General features: G+C 58.1%; 2 protein-coding genes across 10 annotated transcripts; one reads left to right on the forward strand and one right to left on the reverse strand.

Annotated features, from left to right (window-relative positions):
* Window positions 1-55: 55 nt before the first annotated feature.
* On the forward strand, window positions 56-17,910 carry TMEM143 (transmembrane protein 143). Of its 7 annotated transcripts, none has more exons than XM_039510037.1 (9): window positions 56-115; window positions 9,678-10,513; window positions 11,272-11,467; window positions 11,897-12,004; window positions 12,574-12,768; window positions 13,316-13,449; window positions 13,671-13,950; window positions 14,711-14,900; window positions 16,309-17,910. In XM_039510037.1, the coding sequence occupies exons 2-9, from the start codon at window positions 10,407-10,409 to the stop codon at window positions 16,467-16,469; spliced, it is 1,371 nt and encodes a 456-aa protein (XP_039365971.1). In that variant the 5' UTR covers window positions 56-115; window positions 9,678-10,406; the 3' UTR covers window positions 16,470-17,910. The 7 variants fall into 7 exon arrangements, with proteins under 7 accessions (XP_039365971.1, XP_039365969.1, XP_039365972.1 ...); XM_039510035.1 differs by lacking the exon at window positions 56-115 and adding an exon at window positions 7,082-7,196; XM_039510038.1 differs by lacking the exon at window positions 56-115 and adding an exon at window positions 7,082-7,196 and having other exon boundaries at window positions 9,760-10,513.
* Window positions 1,386-9,621, reverse strand: SYNGR4 (synaptogyrin 4). 3 transcript variants are annotated; one of them, XM_039510121.1, is made up of 5 exons: window positions 9,484-9,621; window positions 6,792-6,933; window positions 4,623-4,860; window positions 3,492-3,628; window positions 1,386-2,024 (listed from the first exon to the last, which is right to left on the reverse strand). In XM_039510121.1, exons 2-5 carry the CDS (start codon window positions 6,885-6,887, stop codon window positions 1,719-1,721), a joined length of 777 nt encoding a protein of 258 aa, XP_039366055.1. In that variant the 5' UTR covers window positions 6,888-6,933; window positions 9,484-9,621; the 3' UTR covers window positions 1,386-1,718. The 3 variants fall into 3 exon arrangements, with proteins under 3 accessions (XP_039366055.1, XP_039366054.1, XP_039366053.1); XM_039510120.1 differs by lacking the exon at window positions 9,484-9,621 and adding an exon at window positions 9,037-9,199; XM_039510119.1 differs by lacking the exon at window positions 9,484-9,621 and adding an exon at window positions 9,011-9,199.
* Window positions 17,911-17,971: the final 61 nt, after the last annotated feature.

The following is a 17,971-nucleotide window of genomic DNA, read 5'->3' on the forward strand; positions in this document are numbered from 1 at the left end:
GGTCATACGCCATGGGAGATGGAATCCAACCAGGGAGCCTGTCTTAGGGAGCAGAATGGCACCCAAACTACAAATTCCATGAGACACCGCAGCAGATTTGAACTGAAGATTTCAGGTTTTGATTTATTTTTTCCTGCCAAAAAGTGGAAGTTGTCTGTAGCAATAGAAACTATTTTTTCCCCAGTGGTAATTCTGAGTTCTTTGGGAATCACTTACTTCTGCTCAGCTCAAAGTCAGTCCTGTTCTAGGGGGTTCAAATAAATATACAGCCCATGTGCCACCTCCCACAAGGGGGAGGGATAGCTTAGTGGTTTGAGCATCAGCCTGCTAAACCCAGGGTTGTGAGATCAATCCTTGAGGGAGCCACATAAGGATCCAGGGCAAAAACCAGTACTAGGTCCTGCTAATGAAGGCAGGGGGCTGGAGTCAATTACCTGTCAGGGTCCCTTCCAGCTCTATGAGATAGGTATAGCTCCATATATTTATATTCAGATGATGCAAAATCTCAGCTTTACCCATTTTTTTAAAAAGTAATTTTCCAGCCCTCCTGGTTGCAAAGAAAACCTTCCCCTGGGAACTGAGGTTAAACCAGGGGTGAAAGTGGGCCAGTACAGCATACCGGTAAGAACCTGTACCAGCCCGTATTCACCCCACATTAAAGCACTGCTGCAGCACCACTTTAATGGGCCTTCCCCTTTTGCCTCCCATGTTGGGGGCTCTGCTGGTGCAGACCCTACCAGCAGGGCTGCCAACTGGGTGGGGGAAGGGCAGCAACATTAAAGCACTGCCGCGGCAGCTCTGTAACATCCCTGCCCCTTCCCTCCCTGTCAGTGGCCCTGCTGGTAGGGTCTATACCAGAAGAGCCCCCAACAGGGGAGGCAAAAGAGGCAGGGATGCTAAAGCGCTGCCATGGCACCGCTTTAACATCCCTGCCCCCCCCCCCCCCCGGAAGAGGGGGCAAAGGGAACAGCTACAGGGACTTACCGGTACGGGGCAGGCCAGGGCTGGCTCTGACCCCCCCGCCCCTCCCCTTCCACCTGAGGCCCTGCCCCTTCCGGGGGCCAGAGCCAGCCCCAGACCAGCCCCGTACTGGTAAGTCCCTGTAGCCACTTTCACCCCTGGCTTAAACCAAAGCAGCGCTGCCTACTTGAGTCTGCAGGCAGCCTGAAACAACAGCTTGGAGATGCATGAACTCCTTGCTCCTGCACCTTGTTGACATGTTGATTCAAATGCTGCGACGTTGTCAATGTAACTGTTGCTGGGTCCGTTTAGCAGAAGCAGCTGGTGCAAGGAACGAAATGCAGTAGGAGGAACAGCTGAGCCACAAAGATAAGGAGGAGGCTGGGGGCAGGAAGAGCGCAGAAATACCACTGACCTCTAAGGAGTTGGGTATATCTTTCTCACTTTATTGTCACCAAATGTGACAAAGAACGGTAACTAATTTAGACACGTTCTATCCTCAATCTTTGCAAACTTCCAGTTGGGATCAGCAGGGTGGCGGGGGTGGAGCTCTGTATTTAGGTCCATAACTACATGGAATTCGTCCCTTTGCATCAAATGAGTTTGACACCCGTGATTGTTGGCTTTCATCTCAACACTGCTTCTCTGTGTCTCAAGTCTCCTTCCCTCTTGCCTTATGATTTGAATTAAGCCACTCAGGTTCTGGTTGAGAAAGCAAAAGCCTCTCTTTATTTACTGCAGGGTGAAAAAATAGATCTCTAATTGTCATTCAGGAAAGTGAGCCGGTTTCCCATGGGAGTCTGTGGGAAGGGGGTGGAGCTGGCTCTTCTGCCTTCGGTGGAGCTGGCTCTTCTGCCTTCGGTGAAGCTGGCTCTTCTGCCTTCGGTGGAGCTGGCTCTTCTGCCTTCGGTGGGGCTATGATACTCCATGCTGTTGGGGATGGAAGTGGTGGTGGTGACAGAAGAGATCGTGGTCAGGGCCACAGCGCCTTCGTCCAAGGACTGTTTGTAGGGAATGGGGGGCTCAGCCCACAGGCCCCTCAGGGCTCGGTAGCCCAGGTACACCTGCAAGGCAGAGATGAGGAGACCTGTCACACACATGTCATTCTTAGTCCGAGCATCTCCATTTACTCCTAGGGAATGGTCTCACTTCAGAGTTAACTCAGGTTAGCTACACTCAAATTACAACTCAACTACCAGCTGTGTCCGCATTGGTGCATGTGCGGTGCAAGGACCTCGAGAGGCACATCTGGCGCTTCTAAGCACTGCAGTAAACTGAGCTGCTCTCTATTCTTTCCCAGTGAATTACAGGAGAACTTGTCTGTCCTTTCTGGGCAAAGGGGAGTGGGGGGAGGATTAGCAGCACTTGAGTGGAGCTAGCCTGCCTCTACACTGGAAAGAGGTTGTGTTAGCAACTGATGAGCTGTGCTTCCTAGAGTTTTAGCCTATGCCCCCTCTTGGGCCAGGAGCACCACCCCACACTCAAGGGCTGTTGTGTGTATGAGACTCAAGTTAGTGGCAACACTCAGATTAACTTTGCAGTGAAGACAGGCCCTCAGAAGGACTTCCAGGGACAGTTCCGCAGGCGGTGTAAATCCATATAGCTCTGTTGACTTCACTGGAGTAACAACTGATTTACTCCAGCTAAGAATCTGGCCCTCAGTTTGGTCAGTTCAGCCCTTCTGGCATTGGAATCCCCCACTTTCCGAGCTGGAATACTAGCTGAATCCTGAATCACTCAATTCATTTGGTGCCTGCGCATGAGTGAGAGAGCCAGGGAAGGTCCGTAACAGATCTTGTGAGAAGGCCCCTCCTGACAGTGAGTGACTAGGTCGGCAGGCAGCCCGTTGAGGAAAGTATGAGTCACCCATTTCCAGGTGGTCTGTTAAGGGCCTGATCCCAAGAGGCGCTCAGCAGCTGCTGCTCCCCTTAAAGACAAAGGCATCAGGCTTTCTTTTTGGCACCTCTCAAGGCAGGTGTGAAGAAGGGCAAACTGGCAAAATATGAAGGGGGTGGTGTCTTGGTATGAAACAAGCCAAGGATTCCTGTCATCAGGATGGGAAGTCACAGCTTTTGGTAGAACCTGTGTGGACTCGTGGGGTAAACATGGGTGCTGCCAGCAAAGGAGCCAGGTGCGCATGGCTTCTTACCACAGCTGGCTCTGTGCCTCAGTTTCCCCATATACCAGCTTACCTCCAGAGTGTGTTAAAAGGATTAATTGCTTTGGAAATGTAAAGTGCTACAACCATGTTAAGTGATGAGAAGGAGGAGCCCTCTAATGCAGGAAGAAAGAAATAGACAGGAATCACAGTAGCATCTCATACCACTTTCATTCTTAAGTTAGTGCTATTTCCCAGAAAGGGCCAATTCGGTCTCAGTTAAGAGGGGAAATCTCATTTCCTTCCCGCCCAGTAGTGAAACATTCCTTTTACAAGGCAGCGCAGCAGGGGCTCTGCTATGATTGCTGGATCAACGGGGTGTATTCGCTCTGGAAATGACTGGAGTCGAGAAAGAGAAGTGAGAATTTCTTACCCAGCAGGGGATGGAGAAGAAAGCAAAGGCAATGCTGGCGCGGGCTGAGCTGCTTCCCAGCAGGTAGTGGTGAGCAGACCTGTTCCATTGATTGGCCAGGAAACAGAAGCCAACGAACCATATGCACGACCAGATGACTGGAAAGACAGGGAGCAGGATTATGGGCAATGCAACAGGTGTGGTGGGGCGTTATGGTGAGGTAGGAATGGAGCTGTCAAAGGTCCATGCAAAAGCTCAGGGTGAGTGTTCCCCTTCCCATTTGTCTGAAGCAAACCTCCACACGTGACTGAGATAATGGGGCTGCATTTCAAAGAATAAAGCAGCTGAAAAATAATCATAAAATGCTCTCCAGTGATTATTGTACAACCAAGTGAATGGGAAACTCAATGACACCTACTGCTCCAGGGGATAAGCTGGCTGGGGGGCATTTTTATCTCTGATGAACATCACTGGAAAATTGGTGGGTGTATTAAAGAGGTGTTTTGCCTTCCTCTGAGACATTAGAAGGAGACAGAATGCCAAGCTAGATGAATTACTGGACTCCCCTGAGGTGGGATTCAGGAGACCTGGGTTCAATTCCTGTCTCAGCCATGGGTAAGTCACTTCATGGCCTCAGTTTCCCCATCTGTAAAATGCAGATGATATTTACCTCCCTTTGTAAAGCGCTTTGAGGTCTACTGATGAAAAACACTAGCGAGGGACTATTGATGTGATCCAGTGCGGCAGGCAGACTGTGGGCAGATGCAGCAGACTAGATGGATCCTTAGCCTGATCAGGCGAGCTAGGGATACCACACCTCTGCTCAGACCTGGTGACGGGGGTACTTGCCTTAAACGGGCTGCTTTTCTGACTGAAAATGTCTGCAGAGAGGATACCATGCTTAATAGACAGTTGATCTGATGTGGTACTGGCAGAGGATGAAGACAGACCAATGGGTCTGATCCAGTCCAGCTGGGAAGTGGGACAGCAGCCAAGATGTCTCAGTGCCAAGATTTGTAGCCCTTTGGCTTTGGCCAAAGTGGAAAAGGTTGAAAGGGTGTGAGTGAAGAGGGGCTTGCTGCTGTGCTATGCTGAGCTGTTGGTCACCAATCCCATGGAGGGATGTTTGGATTTGGGGGAGTAATCACTTACTGGAGAAGGTCAGGTCCAGACTCAAGATGACAGATTTGACCGTGTGGCTAATGATGATGTTGTCATAAGCGTCGAAGGCCAGGAAGAGGAAGGATTGCAGGAAGGCCAGGACCCCGGCTATGATGGCATAGCCGCAGGCCACCCAATTGTCATTCAGCACGCAGCGCAGCTGGGATGAAGTTGTCAAGTTCTGGTAGCCGTCGGTCACCAAGGAGGCAAATATGATCAGCGAGAAGAGCTGGGGTGGCAAAAAGGGAAAGAGTTAACCACATGTAGACAGACACACTGCTGGGATTGTTTAGGGCTGGGGCAACGGGTGGGTAATATGGTTGTCCTGCCAGCTCCTCTTTTAGACTGGAAGATCTTTGAGGCAGGTCCCTATTTGTTCAGCACCCACCTCAATGGGTCCCCAATCCCAAACTATGTGATTCTGTAATATACACGATCAATAAAATGAAGTGGTGAGCAGTCAAGCTGTCTGGAGCAAGCATTGTCTGTTTGTCCTGTGTTTGTACAGCACCTAGCACCAGAGGGGTCCTGCTCTGTGACTGGGACTCCTAGGCACCACCACAATACAAATAAAGAGGAACAAAAATGATCAAAGATTTAGGATTCCTGACCTAGGAGGAAAGGTTACAAAACTAGGCATGTTTAGTCTAGAGAAAAGAAGCCTGGGGGGGAACCTGAGAACAGCCTGTAAATACGTTAAGGGCTGTTATAAAGAGGGCTGTGATCAGTTGTTCTCCGTGTGTACTGAAGGTAGGAAAGAAGTAATCGGCTTAATCTGCAGCAAGGGAGATTTAGGTTAGATTTTAGGAAAAATGTTCTAACTCTAAGGGAAGTTAAGCTGTGGAATTGGTTTCCAAAGGAGGCTGTGGAATCCCTGTCATTACAGGTTTTTAAGAACAGATTATAGACTCATAGGTCCATCATAATCATCTAGATTGGACAAACACCTGTCAGGGATGGTCTAGGTTTACTTGGTCCTGCCTCAGGGCAGGGGGCTGGACTAGGTGACCTCTCGAGGTCCCTTACAGACCTGCATTTCTATGATTCCATGACTCCAATATACTTCAACAGTTGCTGAGGTTGCTCAGCGCCTCACAGCACTGGGCTCTGATAAAAGATTATCAGCTTGGGCAGAGAAATCCTTGGACACCTTTTCTGTTTGTAGCTCAGGAGTTGCTGGGGGTGCCTGAACTCTGGCCTCCCACTCTGCTGTAGCAAAAAAAGAATAAGCTTTGCTCTCATGAGAGGATGCTCTTGGGGCAGGGCAACAGAGTGTGACTCAGTAGATCTGAGTTCAAGTCTAGGCTCAGTGTGTCCTCATACCTGTCCCACACTGTGAAATGGGGGCTGTAGTCCTGCCTGTCTATTTAAAGCCGTCCCTACTCCAAAAAGCGTATAATGTGTTCTGGGGCCTTGAGGCACCTCTGTGATATAATGAACACTGGTAATAATGATTGCAGGACCTGAGCACTTGTCACAATACTTACATCCCAGACACCAAGCAAAAATTAATGTGACTGGAGGAATCAATTGCTACCCAATGAACAGTGAAAGAAAGTGATAAGCAGCTTCTAGCTAGTACTTTACAAAGGAAGTCAGTATTATCTCCATTTCACAGATGGGGAAACTGAGGCACAGAGTGGGGGACAGGGTCACCCAGCAGGCCAGAGCTGGGAATAGAACCCAGGACGCCTGAGAGCCAGTCCAGTGGGACCACCCCTTTTACGTAGACAGATGGGCTGGCCTGGCTTGGTTGAAATATGAAGAGATTGGGCATCTTCCCCAAAGCTTGAGTGAACTCTGAGGTTTGAAAACATTTATTACTTTGGGGTGTTTTATATTTCCAAATGCCCTGGTTTCATACAGAACTGAAAACACCATGAGAGGGGGATGTAAGTAGGGGTCTGTTGTGTCCATCTATCTGCCCTGGGAACGGAGAACTTCCGTTTGCAAGCTCTTTAGGACTCTATCTGAGTTTGGAGAGCACCGAGCACAATGGGACCAAATCCTCCTTCAGGCCTTTTGACCGCTACTATCATATACATGTTCATAATTAATTATTAGGGCATATGTTGTCAAGGTTTAAGCCAGTGCTGGTTGTGAGGCTAAATCTCCACCCCCGGGGCTTGGAGGTGGGCTTTTTCTCTTGGTTTCTCTCACCCCAGCTAGGATCCTAGCAATGGTCCGAGGTTGCCTCAGGAACTGGACCACGTTGTTCTCCGAGTGCTCCTGTGGACTCAAGCTCACCCTCCTCATTCTGCTGTCTTCTCACCTGCCTCGGTGAAGATAGATCTTTAGGATGCTAGAGGGAAGCAAGGCAACAGAAAGGGGTTAGAAGTGGTGATGAGGTGTCTAGTGTTCCCATTGCTAGGTGATCTTTAGTTCCCTCAGTCACACGGAAAAAGCCTGAACCCTAATAATGCTCCCCCGTCCTGTTTTCAGTGGGATGCCCCCAATTTACTTCCATGGAATTCATGTAAGCCCGGCTCTCCCCTGTCCTACTTCTGACTAACCCTGCCTGGCCAGAGGGGATTTGGCAGGAGGCATTCCAGAGTAGTTAGTGGAGTAAGTATGACATTGATTTACCCTCTAAACCCACCCACCCTGCCCCCACCAGGTATCTGTAAATCAGAGGGGAAGGATTTGACCCTGGTTCTGCCCTTTGACCCCTGGCAGCCAGGTAACTGTGGTTGTGGTGGGGCTCATGGACCCTGGCTCTGTGCTGACCCATCCCACTATCCCAGACCATGCCAGAGTTTGCCTGAACTGGGGTTGGCAAGACCCCAGTTCTGCTGTCTGAGCCTCCCCAGCCAGGGACCTCCTCCCAGGTGAGTATCCAGGAACATGGCAGGGCTGACACCACGCTGACTCCCTCAGATTCCTGTTGTCCCTGACCACGGTGAGGATGGGGTTAGCGTGACCCTCTGGCGGGAATAATCCTGGCTTTTCCCTCTGGCCTCTCACGTTGCCACCATTCCTGACAGCTGCAGGCTTGGCATAGCCCTGTCTTTGCCATCTGAGCCCCCCTACCCTGCTGCACCTAAACAAGGCAGGGTTGGTGTGATCCCCACCTCTCCTTTGACTCAGTGACCGTTTTATTGCTGACTGGGACTGCAATGGCATCACCCCAGCTGTGCCCTGTGACCTGTCCCTGACTACACCAGGGTTAGCATGATCCCAGCATTGCCTGCTACCATCCTTGATCTCCTTTGCTGTTATGAGGGGGGTGAGACCCCAGCCCTGCTTCTGACCCTCTAACTTCTAGGCTCTTCCTGATCGTGGTGGGGTTGGTGTAACCCTGGCTCTGCTCTCTGACCCATCCCTGGCTGCTGTGGGGTTAGCGTGTCTCTGGCAGAGGCAGGATTGGTATGATCCCAGTTGTGCTATCACATCTTTCTCTCCCTCACACACAGGTGCACCATCTGATGCGAGGGGGTTGCCATCACCCCAGCACCCATCACATCCCGACCCAAATCTCTGATAGTGGCAGTGCTGGCATGATGCCAGCTATGCCCTATGTACCCTTTCAATTCCCAGCCCTGCTCTCTTTGACGTTAGAGGGGTTGGCATGACCCCGGCTTTGCCCCCTATCACCACCCAGCTCCCTCTGATATTCGGGGGAGGGTTGGCGTGACCCTGACTGTGCCCCCGTCAAATCTCTCTGACATTGGGAGGTTGGCAGGACCCCAACTGTGCCCCCCTCAGCTGTCTAACATTGAGGGGTTGGCATGACCCCCGCTGTACTCCCCTCAGCTCTCTGACATAGGGGGGTTGTGTTGGTGACTTCAGCTGTACCCTCCTCAGTTCCCTCATACGGGGGGATTGGCATGACCCTTGCTGTGCCCTCCTCAGTTCTCTCTGACATAGGTGGTGTGACTTCGGCTGTGCCCCCTCTGCTTTCTCCAACATTGGGGGGTTGGCATGACCCCAGCTGTGCCCCCCTCAGCTCTAACATTGGGGGGGTTGGCGTGACCCCAACTATACCCCCCTAAGCTCTCTCTGACACTGGGGGTTGGCATGACCCCGGCTGTTGCCCCCTCAGCTCTGATACTGGGGGCTTGGCATGACCCCAGCTGTGCCCCCCTCACGTCTGACACTGGGGGGTTGGTATGACCCCAGCTGTTGCCCCCTCAGCTCTCTCTGATACTGGGGGGTTGGTGTGACCCCAGCTGTGCCCCCCTCACGTCTGACACTGGGGGGGTTGGCATGACCCTGGCTGTTGCCCCCTCAGCTCTCTCTGATATTGGGGGGTTGGCGCGACCCCAGCTGTGCCCCCCTCATGTCTCTCTGACACTGGGGGGTTGGTTTGATCACGGTTGCGGCTTCTCTATGGGGCCCGGTACTGGGGGGGCTCATGGCAGGTTCCAGGGGACTCTCACCTCAGAGACCCCAGCTCCCTGCTCACCTGTCCCTATCCCCCCTCAGAGTCTCTCCTCAGTCCCCTTTTCCCGCCTTTTCCCTTCAAGCGCGTCCTCCCCCCCGCCCCCCGCATCCCCGATGGGAGGGGGGAGGGGAGAGGAGAAAGGAAGAGATCGACGCCTGATTGGCTAGACCCTGGCCACGCCCCTATTTCGAACGCCACCGCTGAGGCGGCGGTTGGAAACGCCCGTTGGGGCGGGGTGGGCCGGGGCAGGAGTAGGAGCCGGAACAAGCGCCGGGTTTTCGAATCAGCCGCGCGGGCTTTCCGGGAGGGAGCGGGGAGCCGAGCGAGATTGCCGGTGCGCACGCGCAGTCTCGGAGGCAGGAAGGAAAGCACGCATGCGCACCGTGGAAAGGCACGGGCGGGGCAGAGGGAAGGGGACAGAGCGAGCGGGGAGGTTCGGGTGCGCATGCGCAGACTCAATGTCAACACCGCGTTGCCCAAGGTTAGGGGGCCGCTGCCGGTGCGTGGGGATTTGTTCCTGCTCCGCACGTTGTTAACCCAGCCCCCAGGGGCCTGGCTGGGTCGCGGTCCTTGGGCGGGGGCACGTGGCTTGGGCGGGGTCAGTGGATCCCCCCAGCGGGTGGCGCCTGGTGACCTTTGACCTCTGTGACGGCTCCCTGCAGGTCTGGTGACCTCTGACCTTCCTGCAGCGGTCAAGCCGGGTGCGCGGGTGCGACCCTTGACCTTTGAACCCTGCACCCACAGCTGGCAACCTTTGAACCCTGCACAGCGGCCGAGGCGCCCTGGGTGCTGCCATCCCACAGCCGGTGACCTCTGAACTCTGCACCCACGGCCAGCGACCTTTGAACCCTGCACAGTGCAAGACGCCCTTGGTGCTGCCATCCCACAGCCGGTGACCTCTGAACTCTGCACCCACGGCCAGCGACCTTTGAACCCTGAACAGCGGCCAAGACGCTCTGGGTGCAGCCATCCCACAGCCGGTGACCTCTGAACCCTGCACCCACGGCCAGCGACCTTTGAACCCGCACAGTGCAAGACGCCCTTGGTGCTGCCATCCCACAACCAGTGACCTCTGAACTCTGCACCCACGGCCAGCGACCTTTGAACCCTGCACAGTGCAAGACGCCCTTGGTGCTGCCATCCCACAACCAGTGACCTCTGAACCCTGCACCCACGGCCACCGACCTTTGAACCCGCACAGTGCAAGACGCCCTCCGTGCCGCCATCCCACAGCTGGTGACCTTTGAACCTTGCACAGCAGCCAAGACAACTTTGCTGATCCTGCCCCCGGGGCTGGCGACCTTTGAACTCTCCAGTGGTCCTTTCCCCCCTTCCCTCCCCCCCGAGATCCTGCAGCCCCACACGCTTCTCTGCTGGGGCAGAGGGTTTAAATGGTGCCATGGAGGAATCTGAAGAGTCTCCCAAGACCTGACTCCTGGGAACGGACGCAACAGAGAAACAGGCTCGCACTGGCCAGAGATATGGCTGCTGGGCGGCGGTGGGTGGTTGGGCAATGGGGCCTTTCCCCTCTAGGGGGCACCAGCTCCTTTCTGGCCCCAGAGCGGGGGGACTGGTCAGCTCAGTGGGGCAGGGAATGGGACACAGGGCCTTTCCAGGGAGTGCTGGCTCTCATCTGGCCTCAGGGTGGGAGACTGGCTGGCTCGGGGGGGCAGAGAATGGGACATGGGGCCTGCCTTTCCAGAGGGTGCTGGTTCCCCTCTCTCCCAAACTAAGTGTTAAAATATCAGAGGGGTGGCCGTGTTAGTCTGGATCTGTAAAAGCAGCAAAGAGTCCTGTGGCACCATATAGACTATATTGGAGCATGAGCTTTCGTGGGTGAATACCCACTTCAACGGGATGAGTGCTAAAAGTGATTCTCATCTGACCTCTGCTTGCTGGGCCCATGTGTGAACTGAGTGGCTGGGTCTCAGCCTGGTTCCTGGGCAAGGGATCCCTGAATAAACAGCCCCCATGCCCGACCCCAGAGAGGCTGCATCTCACCACCAAGCAAGGGGTTGCTGTATAAACAGCCGCTGTGCCCCACCCCAGAGAGGCCGCATCTCAGCACCAGGTGAGGCGGTTCCCATACAAACAGCCCCTGTGCCTGCATCTCAGTGCCCGGTAAGGGATCCCTGTATAAATGAGCCCCATGACCCACAGTTTGTCTGAGGACTGAGCTGGCCACAGAGCTGGAGCTGCCCACTGCAGGGCTATGGCGGCTGTGTTGCGTCGGGCTGATGCCTCCCTCTCTTGCAGGATGCTGGGTGTGGCCTGGGCCGTCCTGGGGACAGGGGTGCCGGGGCCGCCCTGCCGCGGCACGGCCTCCCTCGCCTCCCGGATGGCCGAGTACCGGAGGATGTGGAAGCCTGTGGAGCCCCAGGGGTGGGCTGAGCAGTACAGGGAGCGGTTCATCCCCTTCTCCAAGGGGCAGCTGGTCAGCGCCCTTCTCAAGGTACAGGGCGCTCCCCGGGGGGGCCACAAAGCGAAGCAGGGCCAGGCGGGGGCGGCACGCAGAGGGGAGACTGCTGGGAAACACCTAGCGGCAGCAGGTTGGATGACCTGGTACAGGGCAATCCCCTCTGAGTCAGAGCCGATCTCACCCCAGAGGGGTTGCTGTATAAAGAGCCCCACCCCAGAGGGGTTGTATCTCAGCACCGGGCGAGGGGTCCCTGTATAAACAGCCCCTCCAGAGGTGGTTGCAGCTCAGCGAGGGGTCTGTATATAAACAGCCATACCGCTCCACCCCAGAGGTGCCTGCCTCTCAATTAGGCGGTCGGAGCAGCACAGGCGACGGCTCTCGTGCACGGTACAGGATATACCTCTGAGATCTGGGGATGCCGGTCCCTAGTGAATCCACACTTGGCGCTAACTGTCCCTCCAGGAGTTCCACTCTTCCAGCGACGCCGAGCGCGCCTCCTTCCTGGCCTTCGTGGCGCGGGTGGACTCTTCCCTCCTGCATCGCTACCATTCCCTCCTGGGGCGCTTGCAGGTACAGAGTCCCCTTCGGAAATAGCTAAGCCAGGCTGGGGTTCAGAATGGGGCTGGTGAAAGAAACCACGGTGGGTAGGGGGCGCTCTCCAGTGGCAGCGCTGGCCCCAGGGCAGCCCTAGGGGGTCTGTGCTGCAGGGAGCTGGGCAGGGGCTCGGTAGCGGGGCTCACTTGTGGATTTTCTCTATAAACAGTCTCTTTGCTCCACCTAAGAGGCAGTCGCATCTCAGCACTGGGTGAGGGATCGCTGTATAAGCAGACTCCGTTCCCCACCCCAGACCCAGCCACATCTCAGTGTCGGGTGAGGGATCGCTGTATCAGCAGACCCTGCTCCCCACGCCAGAGGCAGCCGCATCGCTGCACTGGCTCAGGGATCCCTGTATAGGGAGACCCCGCTCCTGACCCCAGAGTTGGCTGCATCTCAGCACCGGGTGAGAGTCCCTGTATAAACAGCTGCAGCGCTCCACCCCAGGATTGGCCGCATTTCAGATCCCTTTTCAGGCATGGTGCTGTGGGATCCTCGGGGCCGGGTGTCCCACACACAAGTACCTTCCTGCTGCCCCTCCACAGGCTCTCTACGACCCCATTAACCCCGACCGGGACACCGTGCCAGAGATGGTTCTGAGCGACACCGAGCGCCTGGCTAAGGAGCGGCAGGTCCTGGCTGAGCTGGAACCGGTGCTGGATCAGGCCAACTTCAACAGCCTGTCAGAGGATGCCCTGGCCTACGCCCTCATCGTGCATCACCCTCAGGATGACGTCCAGGTGCGGCCACCTCTGGGGAGGGGAGCAGCCCATCCGGCACTGCCCTGGTATAACATGTGGGAAAAGTGAATTCCTTTCTGCCCCTGATCCCATACCCTGCTACTGAGCCAACAGGCCTCTTGCCCCCTGCAACTGCCCCTCCCTTGGTTACCACTTCAGGATAGACCCTCCTGCCTGCCTATAATCCCGTCAGGTATACAGGATTTCCCTTCTCTCCCTGAGCTGTGCAATGACGAAACCCTATTCCCCACCCCAGAGGCAGCTGCATCTCAACAATGGGCCAGGGATCCCTGTATAAACAGCCCCTGTGCCCCACTCGAAAGGGGCTGCGTCTCAATGGTGGGCAAGGGATTGCTGGATAAACAGCCCCCATGCACCACCCCAGAGGGGCCCCTTCTCCGTGCCCAGCAAGGGGTCCCCGTATAACCAGCTCTTGTGGCCCTCCCCAGAACTGGCCGCATTCGAGGGCCAGTTGTGTTGGGAGAACCCAGGCTTAGCAACCCATCCCGTTGTGCGTTGTGGCTGTAGGTTCCCCTTTGTTCCCCAGGTTTCGGTGAACCTGGATCAGTACGAGTACACCCGGTTCTGGGCCCTCGGCCAGCGTGTTGGAGTCCTGCCGATTAAATCCACGCTGGGGCCTCGGAAGGGGCTGTTCGGCACGGCCCGGACCCCCGCGGAAAGGCAAGGACCCTCCCCCCCTTCTTACTCCTCCAGCCAGGATGTCTGGGAGCAGAATGGCTTGGGGGCGCTGTGCTGCGGGAATGGGGCAGGGGACTCAGTAGGGGGTGCTCTCCTCCAGCAATCCGTGCTGACGACCTCCCTTCCCTGCCATGGTCTGGGGGGCTGCACCCGCTGTGCCTGGCCCTAGATCCCACCCCGCTGACGGTGCTGCTCACCCCCAGGCGTTATTTCAAGCGGGTGCTGGTGGCGGCCCGGCCCAGGAACGCCCACCTGGTGCTGAAGTGCTTCAAAGACATCCCCTTGGAGGCGCTGGAGCAGCTGCTGCCGGCCGTGAGGATCCGCACGTCCATCTTCTACAAGACGCTGCTGAACGTCACGCTGGTGGTGAGCGGGCTGGTCCTCTTCGTCAACGTCGGCATGGTGGTGCTGTCCGACCTCAAGATCGGCACCAGCTTCCTGCTGCTCTGCTTCGCCGCCTTCATGACCTTCCGTGCCTGGAAGGTAGGTGCCCTGGCAAGGTCGGGGCCGCGCAGTCCCCTGCTCGGGAGATCGGGGCCTCCGTCATGCCGGGCGCCACACAGACCCCCTCCTGCCCGAGATTGGGGGCCCTATCGCACCGGGCACCGCAGCGACCCCCCTCCCACCCGAGATCGGGGGCCCTGTCATGCCAGGCACAGTGCAGACCCCCTCCTGCCCGAGATCGGGGCCCCGTTGTGCCAGGCGCCGTGCAGACCCCCTCCCGCCCGAGATCGGGGGCCCCGTCGTGCCAGGCGCTGTGCAGACCCCCTCCTGCCCGAGATCGGGGGCCCCGTCGTGCCAGGCGCTGTGCAGACCCCCTCCCGCCCGAGATCGGGGGCCCCCATTGCACCACGCAGACCCTGTTGCGCTGGTCCTCTGTACTCTCATAGAAACAGATCCTGCACCAAAGAGCTCACAATTTAAATAGACAAGGCGGAGAGGGGAAACTGAGGCACATATTGACTAATTGAGTTGCCGGCATCCCACAGCAAGTCGGGGTAGAGCTGGGAAGAGCACCCAGGGCTCCAGTGCCCTACCCATGAGACCACACGGCCTGAAGGCTCCCGTCGGCGTCTGAAAGGAGCCACCGACTTGCCAGGTCTTGGTGCTGCAGCTACTCTCCTGCCAGAGCTAGGAGATAGAACCCAGGAGTCCGGGCTCCCCGCTGTAACCACTAGACCCCACTTCCCTCCCCGAGCAGGGGACAGGACCCAGGCGTCCTGACTCCGTGCTCCCCGCGCAGGTGTTCGGGCAGCGGCGGAACATCCACTCCCTGGAGCTGGCGCACATGCTGTATTACCGCAGCACCTCCAACAACTCGGAGCTGCTGGGCGCGCTGGTGCTGCGGGCGCAGGAGGAGCACGCCAAGGAGCTGATCCTGGCGCACAGCTTCCTGCGCCAGCAGCCAGCCTGGCCCCCGCACGGCCCCACAGGTAGGGACCAGCAGGGGGCACTCTCAGCGGGAGGCAGGGCGGAGAGACAGGGTCTCCCTGGCAGGGGGCGCTCTCAACTCAGGGGGGCAGGGCTGAGCGGGAGTGTCTCCCCATCAGGTTGGGGGGACCCGAGGGCTGAGAGTGTGTGTGGGTCTCCCCAGCATGGGGCACTCTCATGGGGGGGGTTCCCAGCAGGGGCGCCTCATGGGGGCAGGGCTGGCAGTGAAGGAGGTTTCCCAGCAGGGGTGCTCTCATGGGGCAGGGCTGGCAGTGAGGGGTTCCCAGCAGGTGGCGCTCTCATGGGGGCAGGGCTGACAGTGAGGGGGGGTTCCCCAGCAGGGGGTGCCCTCATGGGGGGGGCAGGGCTGACAGTGAGGGAGGTTTCCCAGCAGGGGGCGCTCTCATGGGGGGGCAGGGCTGGCAGTGAGGGGGGGTTCCCCAGCAGGGGATGCCCTCATGGGGGGGCAGGGCTGGCAGTGAGGGGAGGTTTCCCAGCAGGGGGCGCTCTCATGGGGGGGCAGGGCTGGCAGTGAGGGAGGTTTCCCAGCAGGGGCGCTCATGGGGGCAGGGCTGGCAGTGAGGAGGTTTCCCAGCAGGGTTGCTCTCATGGGGGCAGGGCTGGCAGTGAGGAGTTCCCCAGCAGGGGCACTCATGGGGCAGGGCTGGCAGTGAGGCTCATGGGGGCAGGGCTGGCAGTGAGGAGGTTCCCCAGCAGGGGCGCCTCATGGGGGCAGGGCTGGCAGTGAGGGGGGTTTCCCAGCAGGGGGCGCTCTCAGGGGGGGGCAGGGATGACAGTGAGGGGAGGTTTCCCAGCAGGGGGCGCTCTCATGGGGGGGCAGGGCTGGCAGTGAGGGCGGTTCCCAGCAGGGGATGCCTCATGGGGGCAGGGCTGACAGTGAGGGGTTCCCAGCAGGGGCGCTCATGGGGGCAGGGCTGGCAGTGAGGGGGGTTTCCCCAGCAGGGGGCGCTCTCATGGGGGGGCAGGGCTGGCAGTGAGGGAGGTTTCCCAGCAGGGTTGCTCTCATGGGGGCAGGGCTGGCAGTGAGGAGGTTCCCAGCAGGGGCACTCTCATGGGGGGGCAGGGCTGGCAGTGAGGGAGGTTCCCCAGCAGGGGGCGCTCTCATGGGGGGGGCAGGGCTGGCCGTGAGGGAGGTTCCCCAGCAGGGGGCGCTCTCATGGGGGGGCAGGGCTGGCAGTGAGGAGGTTCCCAGCAGGGGCGCCTCATGGGGGCAGGGCTGACAGTGAGGGGGGTTCCCCAGCAGGGGTGCTCTCATGGGGGGGCAGGGCTGGCAGTGAGGGAGGTTTCCCAGCAGGGTTGCTCTCATGGGGGGGCAGGGCTGGCAGTGAAGGGGGTTCCCCAGCATGGGGCGCTCTCCCCAGGGGTGACCCAGGCCTCCTCTCTCCCCAGACCCTGAGACCGTGGCTGGCCTTCAGGAGCACGTCCAGTCGTGGCTGCGGCTCCATTCAGGCCTGGAAGTCTCCTTCTGCGCCGACCGTGCCTGCCGGCACCTGCTCAGCCTAGAGGGGGGGCACCGGGCCGATCCCGCCATGGCCCCTGGGTCCCACTGACGCCCCCTGGCTGTTTGCAGTGTGGGCACCCCCGAATCCTTCTCCTGGCTGTGCTACAGCCGCTCCGGAGGGAAGGGCAGGGACAGCATTGGAGGGGGGCCCTCTATTGAGCATGCAGCACCTGGCGGGGGAGAGGAGAACTGAGGCTCCCCCCGTGCTCACACGCTCTGAGCATGTTTCTGGTGCATTCTGGGAGTCCTGCCAACTCCCATGCTTGGCATGGCCCTGCCGTTACCCAGCTACTGCCAGGGCTGGATTGCTGGGTTGTTAACCCCCTCTGGGCCGCCTGGTGCCTGAGGGGTTCTGCCGGCCACCGTTCAAGAAGGATGCCGGGAAGTCGGCAGGGGAGCACCGGCCCATTGACACCAATGGATCAAAGTCCATTCTGCCGGGAGGGCTCTGGCCCCATTACAGCCCCCTCCACAGCAAGGGATTTGGACCCTGGATCCCCCTTCTCTTTGGCAGCAAGAGAGCCCAAAGCTCTCCCAGCCGAACCCTCCCTGCGGTGTGCCCGGACCCTAGTGCTGGCTGCCTGTAGCGCATGGATTCGCACCCGGCGCCTCTCTTGGCGCGAGCGTCTGCACTGCTGCGAGAGGAGCGGGATGGGCCCACCCGAGCCCACGGGGCTGCATGCAGAATTCAGGCCGGGATTTCAGACGTGCCGGCCGGTTGGCAGGGGCGGCTTCGCTCTGGCTCCTCCCGTGCTTTCCTCTGCTGCTGATTTTCACAGCGCCTGGCCTCGATTTGGGTGTGAGAAAGAGACTTTCGGGCAGGAGTGGAAGAACGCTGGGCCTCCTCCCTGGAACTGAAAGCACTGTAGTCGCCGGGGGTGGGGCTGCACGCAGCACACCTCCCATTGCCTCCGAGGGAGCCCGGGCCTGTTCACGCCAGCGGGGGAGCTGACCACGTTGACTCCTGACTAGTCAGGCTCTAAGCCAGCACCTTTCCCTACAGCCAGGGAGAGAACCCAGGAGTCCTGGCTCCCAGCCCCCCTGCTCTAACCACTAGACCTCACTCCCCTCCCGGAGCCAGGAGAGAACCCAGGAGTCCTGGCTCCCAGTCCCCCCTGCTCTAACCACTAGACCTCACTCCCCTCCCGGAGCGCAGGCTCCCACCCCCGATGAGCGACGGTAAAATGTCTTAACCTTAGGAGCTCAGCTTTATTTCCCGGCCCGAAAGCCTCTCTGCGGGGAAGGGAGTTTCTACTGTATTTGCAGTGCAATAAAGAGGTTTCTTGTTTGATCCCTGCTCCCCCACCAGCCCTGATTGTCGCAGGGCATGCCAGCCTGGGGGCCAGCCCCCCCAGCATGGGAGTGATTTCCACCCCCATCAGGCAACGTAGAGACTTGGTGTGGCCAGGGGGCAGGCATGTGGCTTGGCCCCACAATCCCTTGCTCCTGGAGGGAGATGGTCACACTGGGGTGTGTGAGGCACTGCCACAGATCGCCCGGCCGTACCCACAATCCCTTGCTCCTGGAGGGAGATGGTCATGGGGGGGGGGT

Source organism: Mauremys reevesii, linkage group 22, assembly GCF_016161935.1.
Source record: "Mauremys reevesii isolate NIE-2019 linkage group 22, ASM1616193v1, whole genome shotgun sequence".
Taxonomy (NCBI): domain Eukaryota; kingdom Metazoa; phylum Chordata; order Testudines; family Geoemydidae; genus Mauremys; species Mauremys reevesii.

Bases quoted from the DNA above. Each gene is read 5' to 3' on its own strand.
- SYNGR4 (XM_039510121.1), bottom strand. From the start codon at position 6,887: ATGAGGAGGGTGAGCTTGAGTCCACAGGAGCACTCGGAGAACAACGTG. The intron at 4,861-6,791 runs GTGAGAGAAACC...TTGCCACCCCAG, and splicing joins TTGCTAGGATCCTAGCTGGG to CTCTTCTCGCTGATCATATT. The intron at 2,025-3,491 runs GTAAGAAATTCT...TCTGCCTTGCAG, and splicing joins TCTTCTCCATCCCCTGCTGG to GTGTACCTGGGCTACCGAGC.
- TMEM143 (XM_039510037.1), top strand. From the start codon at position 10,407: ATGGTGCCATGGAGGAATCTGAAGAGTCTCCCAAGACCTGACTCCTGG. The intron at 10,514-11,271 runs GTGGGTGGTTGG...CCTCTCTTGCAG, and splicing joins GATATGGCTGCTGGGCGGCG to GATGCTGGGTGTGGCCTGGG. The intron at 12,005-12,573 runs GTACAGAGTCCC...GCCCCTCCACAG, and splicing joins CCCTCCTGGGGCGCTTGCAG to GCTCTCTACGACCCCATTAA.